The sequence below is a fragment of the Perna viridis genome, chromosome 14, assembly GCF_037379345.1.
Source record: "Perna viridis isolate PV_CMFRI_1.1 ecotype Kerala chromosome 14, ASM3737934v1, whole genome shotgun sequence".
In the NCBI taxonomy this organism is placed as follows: Eukaryota; Metazoa; Mollusca; class Bivalvia; order Mytilida; family Mytilidae; genus Perna; species Perna viridis.
In genome coordinates this window covers 26,227,514-26,237,499 of record NC_142458.1, presented here as the reverse complement: position 1 = coordinate 26,237,499, position 9,986 = coordinate 26,227,514, and the positions used below count along the sequence as shown (strand labels likewise).

General features: G+C 34.6%; 1 protein-coding gene across 1 annotated transcript; it reads left to right on the top strand.

The window, feature by feature from the left end:
- Window positions 1–2,404: 2,404 nt before the first annotated feature.
- On the top strand, window positions 2,405–5,726 carry LOC148598797 (peptidyl-prolyl cis-trans isomerase FKBP14-like). The gene is made up of 4 exons (XM_088560258.1): window positions 2,405–2,520; window positions 3,656–3,822; window positions 4,162–4,298; window positions 5,472–5,726. Exons 1-4 carry the CDS (start codon window positions 2,405–2,407, stop codon window positions 5,724–5,726), a joined length of 675 nt encoding a protein of 224 aa, XP_088416384.1.
- Window positions 5,727–9,986: the final 4,260 nt, after the last annotated feature.

Below are 9,986 nucleotides of genomic sequence, written 5' to 3'. Positions count from 1 at the left end.
GTCTTGTAGTATCGGAGGAAAAGAGTTTTGAAAAAAATGTACATGACGATGACGGACGACGACCGACCGACGACGACGGACGCCAAGTGATGGCAATAGCTCAAAAGACCTATGGTCAGATAAGCTTAAAAATGTAGCAGGGCCTAAAACGATTAGCACAATCTAGATCAATACAACTGCCAATATATGAGACAATTTATTCAAATATTATTCCCCACAAGGGTAATCCCGAACCCAGGTAATTACAGTGCTGACAGAACAGATACTGTTAGAACTTATCCAACTGTACATGTAAATTTGTTCATATACATGATGTACATGTACATGTACATATATATACAACGTCATGAACATAGATTGAATTCACAAATGGTATATCATATTTTATCAAGTATATTGAATTCAACTTTTGTTTTAATATAGAATTACAAATATGAACATGTACATGAAATCCTTACTTCAACAGGAATACAAGAAAAATCATACCGGTCCCACATCCCAATATTGGGGAAAACATTCAGATTGCATGAAATAATGAAATACTAATTTGTAACCTATTGTGCTATGCTACATGAAGCTGCCCCTCAATTCTACTTTAATTTGACCCCTCCCCACACACAAACACATACATGTACGATCCAAGATCTGCTCTTGCGTAAGACTAGACCAGATGCAGACCAACTCATATTATAGACAGAAAAACATCATTATTATACAAGTTATAAGATCTTACTACAAGATATATTATCCTCGAGCTAAACACAAAAAAGTGTCAACATCCGCAAATTTACTTGATAGTTGTGTAATCCGTTGAGGTCTTAATTACCCCTATCTTACCATGTTTTTTTCCTGACAAACAAAGTCGCTTGGTACATGTTTATACTAAGTTGTGTATGACAGTCCCCGTATTGACTTTTTAAATCCATCAAAAATCAATAAACACTTTCAATATACATGTAGTTACATGTAATATAATGACTTTTCTGTTTGTTTGATATTTAAAAAAAAAACAATTATGATAGCCACCATGATCCGATATATCAATTCTATGTATTCTTCTAAATGACAAATGACCACAATATCCTTCAGAGACGAGCTTTACCTTTTGTGTCTTATGAGGAACAGAAACTGATCACCTTTCCGAGGCACTCAAGTTCTTAACGGTTTATATTTGTAATGGGGTTTGTTCTTTTCTTTTTTACAGTGTGTACGTATGTTTTTGTGAAGTACATTTATTTAGTTCTTTTTCTGCACTTTTTATTTAGAGATGGTAGTATTCCCGGTATTATTTGGGGATGGTAGTATTCCCGGAATTATTTAGTGATGGTAGTATTCCCGGCATTATTTAGGGATGATATTATTCCCGGTATTATTTAGGGATGGTAGTATTCACGGCATTAATTAGGGATGGTAGTATTCACGGCATTAATTAGGGATGGTATCATTCCTGACATTATTTTACTTATTCTGTTGATTTTTATTTATGGATGGTAGTATTCCCGTCATTATTTAGGGATGGTAGTATTCCCGGCATTACTTAGGAATGGTAGTATTCCCGGCATTATTTTACATATTTTACGCTTTTGGCATGGCTAATTTATATCAAAATAAATTTTAAATTATATATTGTACAATTTCTATTTATTAACTTATGACTGACATTTTAAAACTTAAAACAAAAACAAAACTATTGTAAATATACATGTTCCTGTAAAAATCAAACAAAAATTCATAAAACATCTATTTGGATATTTATACAAATATGAACAAGAATATATAAAATATATGTAAAATAATTTAGAAAGTGCGTAAATGTCCGTTTACCTGTTTTCAATTGTTAAGTTACAATGTAACAGATTACGGAAGCAGACGTTTCCGAATCAGTAGGATTCTAAAAATCTGTTTTTGGGTTGACAAGTTACACTACAATAACAAACTGTCTAAAGACAAAACATGAAATCGCGAAAACTAAAAAAAATGCATGAAAATCGTCCAGGAAGATACCTACAGACAGTTCGTCCATTTGTGTGGAGTAGATATTGCAAATGACACCTAGTCAAATATCTTAGGAAATACTAAATGCTTAGTACATGCATGCTTAAGCTTAAGTTTCTAAGTTTTCAACAAATGTGATGTTAATCGCCTGAATGAATATCGATCTTTTACATGGTCTTTAGGTTGGAAAGTATTTCAGATTGGTACACGTGTGGAATTAGTAATCGAAGATATGTACAAGACATATTCGCCTTGGGTTCGAACTTTTATGTTTGACAAAATTTTGACTGAATTCATTTCACATTCCAATTCTACAATAAGTGTGTTTTAAGTCAAAATGAAGCTTTTAAAAATGATTTTAATTATGTCGTGCATTACTGTACAAATAAAAAGTGATATAGGGCCAGGTATGTCGTCGGAGATTTTAGAAAAAGCTCCTCATTGTGAAAAGTCCCTGGTGGATACAGACACAGCAATAGTAGAAATGGACATCATTTATCAACATGGTGATATCAGCGTATCCGGGTAGGTAAACAATGTATTTCTTTTTTTTTCTTTTTTGAAATGCACGGATTCAGTTTAGGCTACAAACCACTAATGTCACTTCCAATAGACTCCAATGCTAATTTCACAAAGTTCAATGAGTAATGGAGCTTCTACCTTAAGTTTAACCTGAAGAAGACTATACATTACCTAAAAGCTGCATGTGTACACTAATAGCCCTGAAAATATTATGTGGGGTTTACTACTACACCGGCTCCTAGAAACAATGAACTATACATAGAATGGGAACGCCCCTACATTTCACAAAAGGGGGTCCCCATAAAAAATATATAATTCAGTAAGTTACAGTGACCATTTTGTGTAGTATTAAAGAAAATATAATTCCCTGCCAAACACAAGCTCACTTGTGCAGATTTGAGGTTCGCTTTTTCCACAGTATCATGACACAAGTGCTCTAAAACTTGTGTAGGACTATTTTTGCGTACATTTACGTTCTAAAAGCTCATTGGTTGAATTAGTGGTATGTAATCTGGCATCCGAATGGACACAAATATAAACAGGAGCAGCCCATACCATTACTAGTATTTGCTTATTCCTGACTTCACATGGGCATTGCAGGGGCCGGTGGGCCTTGGTTCAATGGAATTGGGCTCAACATACGTCCCAAACTTTGATAAAGAAAAAAAGAATAAATATTTCACAACCCATTATAATTTTGTATCGATCTTCTCAGTAATACGTTACCCAACGACCCTTTATTCTCATAACATCATAATTGCAATGTACATGTATTTCAAATCGCTATGTACAAAAATGTATACCCACACACAAATTTGTTTACCCCAAAACACGAGATATTATATTTGAATATACACGGTGTACATTCATGTGGCTTTGTTTAATGTCAAAAGGCTGCTAATATTTCTAAAAGCGTGAAAGTTAATTTTGATGTTTAAGGTGTATAATTATCTTCGTAATTATTTCGCCTCAATTTTGCAATTTTCATTAACATTCCACAACAAGACTATATGTCAGTCCTGGCTTTTTGAATCGTGAATCTGGTTTTTAACCTATGACCCTATGGTTTCAAAAATTGTAGTTTCATTCAAATACACGTGATTCAATAAAACTAATTTATATATTGTCATGTATGCAGACAAAAGGAAGAAGACAAAGGAAGGCTACACTCGATCAATCTGGGTGGAACAGAAATTCTGAAATCCCTCAGAGATGGAATGGTAGGGATGTGTATTGGTGAAAAAAAGAGAATGGTGATCCCTCCAAATATGGCCTATGGTGACAGAGAGTTGGTACTACCTGATGGTATGCAGCTAGTGAACTTTTCTATTGAAATCATAATTTTGTGTTCGTTGAACTACATGTAATTAAACCTGAATACACATCCGATAAAGCTTTATTCCCTTTGTTCTGAACGATTTATGCTTTGATTTCTGAATGAAGATTATCACTACTCTTTTCCTGACCTAAAACGTGTCAATGTCCGTATGCAAGGTTTGCTTACAGGTAATTTTATAGTAGTTATAGCAATTGAGTTTCGTCGCCGATTTTGGTCAAACATCACGAATTTCTGAATTTACAGTTGATGTATACATATTTACCTGCAAAACTCTAAAAAAAAAGCATAATGCTTTTGTTCCGTAGGTCGGAAAGCTCCTGCTAAATCCACTGTAATAGCAACAGTGAAGGTTGTACAGATTCTGCGACAGACAGAACGGGAGAAAGAAGGAATCTTTCGTATGCTGGACACTAACCAAGATGGAATGGTTGATGAAAATGAGGTAGGTTTCGATCTCAGGTTTCGCTGCTTTCCTTTATTAATATCATGATACATGTAAACTTAAAGATATTAAAATTTTTATCCATGTTTCAATACATTATTATCACAACTAAAGACATAAGATGTCTGTGTATCAGATCAAATTCAGAAACACACAACAAAGAGCATATTTTTTTTTAATCACCAAAACAACACGTAAAAAGAAACACCAGTAAATGAGCAACCCGGACTCTACTAAAAACCGAGAGCAATATAGCCACGACTGTGTTTTTTTTAATTGAAACATAACTTTTCTAAGATAGGGAAGACAATCAGATTTTGAATTAGTAAACTTGTAAGCTGCGTTTTATACGTCGCAAGTTATGTGTAAAATATTCCCCCATCAGTGGAGAACTGTTTTAATTCCGAACCGGCCCCGTGCAGGCCCGGGTGTTAAAAAAATTAGCCTGTAGCAGCCATAAGCTTGTCGTAAAATGCGACTAAATAGTGCTCAGAACCCTAGCCGGCGGCTAGGGCGCTATGGCCACAGAGCAACTGAGATGTGTGGGTTGAATGGGGTACCCCTGGCGTGTTACATGCTGGGGTTGTCAGGCTATAATACGAAAAAGCTGACCGCAAACCATAGTGGTGCACCGTGTTGGGAAAGATGCCACGTTCCTCGCACGTTAAAGAACCCTACTGTGGTATTCTTCCGGAGTAGGAACCTTAGGGCTCCGCCACAGGAGGCTAAATTGTCCGACTCTACCCACCTCTCCCTATTTCCAGTGGCAATCAAAATTTGTCGACCCCATTGTCCTTGTGTCCCATCCCTTTTTCATTTCATCATCATTTCATGTTCATTTTATCATCAATTTCATGTTCATTTTCTGAATATAGCTGAAATATTTCTGCTCGGACGTTAAACCCCAACAAACAAGCAAACAAATAATTCCGAACTTTATACATATTCTTAATAGGACCCACTTGATTAGTCCTAATGTGATACAGCCGGTGCTGTACTTTACATGAACCTTGATGATTATTTCTTGAGGCAATGATGCATGAATACCTTGACAATGCAATAAAATCTCTGCATTTTTTCATCATGTGCCACACCTTATAGGCATTTGTCCTGTATGATAGTCAGAGAAGTATTCGTACAGATACACCATTTTTACTGTATATTTCTTTGTAGCTTTTAGCTGTCTATGGTACATATTCTAAAATGACCGGACAGGCAGATCAGCCAGGTTTTAACAACATGATAGGAGCCGCCATGAAACTCATGGACAAAGATAAAAATGGTTATATCGATAAATCTGAATTGTTTTCTACCATACCCTCTGGTACTAAAGGGATGTCTGCTAAGATGACAGACGACGTTCTCAAGTTTATTAGCGCTAAAGGGGCATTTGGTAAACCAATGCGTGCAAATAAAATAGAATTATAGACAGAAAAGTCCGTCTTGTTATACATATTTGTGCCACAATATGACAAACAGCCTATAAACACATTTTGCAACACAAACTACCGTGAAAATACTTTAATTCATGGATACAAATTTTCGTGGATTAGGAAAGAAACACATGTTCGTGGGTTCTTGAATTCGTGGTTTGGAGCTTTTAAGGATACACATCAGTGGAAGTCTGTTCACTGTAAACTTATCTTCGTGGTTTGGCCTACCCTCGAAAACCACGAAAATTGGTACATGTACCCCACGAAAAATAGTACGTTCACAGTATATATCATGTATATGTATGTGTTTACTTGGGTTTATTTTTAAAAACAGGTTGTATACTTGTTGTTTTGGTGCTACTGGCAAAGCAGGACATGCTTACTCTTCCGGGGATTTTATGTCTTTTATTGCATCCTTTCGTTTGTGAGAGTTCATATTACATGTACAAGTGCTTAGGTTTTGAATAATGTTTTTTTTTGCTTTCAAAATCGTATTAGTTGAAACCTGATTGGCTGATCAGAAAGTTCGTTTGAACAAAAAGTAAAAATCCTACATGCAGTCAGTGAAAGGAACAATTGATAGGCCTAATTTTTATTACATGTAGATTAAGTTTTATCCGCACATTATACATGTATCTAACATTTAATTTTGTGGTCAACATTTGTTTAGGTCGTGTTTTTTTAGCTCACCTTGCCATAGGCCAGATGAGCTATTGCCATCACTTGGCCTCCGTCGTCGTCGTTAACAATTCTTAAAACATCTTCTCCTCTGAGACTACTGAATGGATTTGGATGAAACTTAATATGATTGTTTTTAGAGCATCCTGTACAAAATGAACGTTTTGATTTTTGATCTCTTAAAAAATATGGTCGCCTGTTCTAAAAATAGAACATAGGGGTCAGACAGCATTTATTTGCATATAATTCCAAAACCGTTAGATTTAACCAAATTCTGACTACAGTAAAAGTATTCAGCATGATGATATCTATCTTTAAAGTAATTTTGGTGAAGATCTGTGACCCATGTTGGAGTTATTGCCCCTTTGGGGCGTTTTCTGCGGTTTTTTTTAAGTTCTTACTGTCAAAAATCTTCTCCTCAAAAACTACTTTACAGAATTCAACGAAAGTTTGTAATACTGTTGCTTAGGGTATCCTTAACAATTTAATTTTTCAATTTTTGATTGGTGAAAAAATATGGCCGCCTGTTCTAAAAATAGAACATAGGGGTCAGACAGCAGTTTTTGTATATATCTCCAAAACCGTTTCATCCAAATTTTGACATAGATCAAAATGTTTAGCATGATGAAATCCATTTGTGATGTAATTTTGGGGTAGATCTGTTGACCCATATTGGAGTAATTGCCCTTTTGGGACATTTTTTTGCTGTTTTTGATGTTATTACTTTCAAAAATCTTCTCCTCAGAAACTACTGTACAGAATTCAATGAAAATTGGTGTTCTTGTTTTTTACGGTTTCCTTAACAAAACTAATGTTTGGATTTTTCATTGGTGAAAAAAAATTGACCGCCGTTACTAAAATATAACACAGGGGTCAGACAGCAGTTTTTGTATATACTTCAAAACTGTCAGGTTTAGCCAATATCTTTCAATTGCTGAAAAGTCTCCAGGGATCAAAGTTGTCAGATGTAAGAGTCATTGCCCTTGAGAGACCAAAAATGACCTTTTCTTACAGTTTTCAGCCAATATCTTGAAGACTATGATAGTTAGAATGAAACCTTCAATTGCTGAAATAATTATTATTATAAGGCATTCAAAAGACTGCAGGGATCGAAGTTGTCAGACGACTCCATGTAAAAGTTATTGCCCTTGAATGGTAAAAAAAATACTACGTTTTTAGCAGTTTTCAGTCAATATCTTGAAAACTATTGATAAAATAAAACAATCAATTGATTAAATAATCCATATGGTAGGTCCTACCGAAGTCTTCATTGAATCAAAAAATTTTGGAAAACTCTTTGTTAGAGTTATTGTCCTTTAAATGCAAAACTTTGTCCAGGTGAGCGATTAAGCTTCCTGGGAGCCTCGTTTTTGTTTTTGTTTTTGTTTTTATTTGTTTTGTTTTGTGTTCTCTGTGTGTGTGTGTGTGTGTGTGTGTGTGTGTGTGTGTGTGTGTGTGTGTGTGTGTGTGTTTCTTTTTTTTTTTTTTTATCAAAATTGTCCTTTTATTTCGAAGCTATCAACAAAAGATCTTCCACAGATGTAAACACTCCTTAAAGTAAGTTCTACATTCATACAAAGAAATATTCATGGACAACACCTCTTGACTGTGGACAGACGCGTGGAATCTGTGGTGGTGGGGGATTAACTGAAACTCACAAAATAAAAATTCCGCATATCAACAGAATTTCACATACCACGAAGATCGATACGCTGCCAAAATTCCTTAATTCTGTAATCTCATAAAATAATGTATCTGTACATGTGGATTCAAACTTGTATCACGTATCGGAAACCATGCTACATGTGCATGTACTTATATAATAAAATGAACTCTAAAAATACGCTGGTAAATAAGGGTAACAACAGAATTATTGAACACTAACCCGATCTGTTATCATGTCAAGTACAAAATCAATTTGACAGAATTATCGAACACTAACCAGATCCGTTATCATGTCAAGTACAGAATTACCGAACACTAACCCGATTCGTTTTCATGTGAAGTACAGAATTACCGAACACTAACAAGATCCGTTATCATGTCAAGTACAGAATTACCGAACACTAACAAGATCCGTTATCATGTCAAGTACAGAATTACCGAACACTAACCCGATCTGTTATTATGTCAAGTACATAAGAAATCTGACAGAATTACCGAACACTAACCAGTCCGTTATCATGTCAAGTACAGAATTACCAAACACTAACCCGATCTGTTATCATGTCAAGTACAAAATAAATCTGACAGAATTACAAAACACTAACCAGATCCGTTATCATGTCAAGTACAGAATTATCGAACACTAACCCGATCTGTTATCATGAAAAGTACAGACTTACCGAACACTAATCCGATCTGTTATCATGTCAAGTACAAAATAAATCTGACAGAATTACCGAACACTAACCAGATCTGTTATCAAGCCAAGTACAAAATAAATCTAACAAAATAGATATTATATTAATTTAACGGAGTCCTGACTTGGTACAGACATTTCAAACGAAATGGTGGGTAAAATCTAGTTTTACAGCGCGTCAAACACCCCTCTTGCATTGTGGAGTAAATAAAATATCATTTGCACGCTATAGTGTCATAATCGGTAAATCAGTGGTCATATCAGTACAAAGAATAATTTTCAAAAAGCAATCATTACTCATTGTTTTAGAAAAAACTAAGTATTTTTTATTCAAGGACTGATACATGTATCTGAAAAAAGAACTTGATAAGACCTTTTATGAGATGCATTTCCTAATACATCCGATTCAAGAAAACACGCTGTTTTAGCGTCGCGAATTAATTTGAAAATATGAACACCGTATGCAGGTGCATGGTGAAGATATATTGTTGCACAGGTAAGGACGATACATAATATTAAAACTGCTGTCGTTTCTTTGACATAAATATTAGTACTGAGATGACAAATTTGTCGAATTGTTGAGAAGAGCACAATAAGTGTCCATTGGAATGCCAACTTTTAGCTGAGAAAGAGATTCTCAAAATGTAACAAATGTGTTATTAATGAACAAATACAAACGAGCATTTTATTGTAGCATATTTTACCATTCTGAGATGTGAAAGAAAAATATGTGTAGCAAGATGAAATTGCAGCTATGTTTCTTTCTTTGTATGGATTTTTATGAAGTTTTGTATTCATATTTAAGTCCTCACATTTTGTTTTGATGTTGAGAGAAAACATGGAAGACTTACACGAAGAGTTAATTAGGATTTCATACGTGTCAAAAAGATACTTTTATAAGTACAAAATGAAATCACACTTACTATTCGGTGAGCTTAAAAGTCACAAGAAGTGCATGTTAAGTATACCATAGTTTCTTGCAATTTATTTTTATGACTTGAAAACATCCAAAAGAGAGTGTATATACGGATGATTAAAATAACAAAATCTTTATAAAATTACTGCAATATGAAAGAAAGCACCTTTTAACACGATGAATTAAATTACAAAATATATGTTGCCAGATTGAATGGTAATCACAACGGTTCCCAAAAAGGACAATCTACTTGAAACAAATGGAAGCATTAAAGCTCTGGTAAGTAGATAACGCCACTG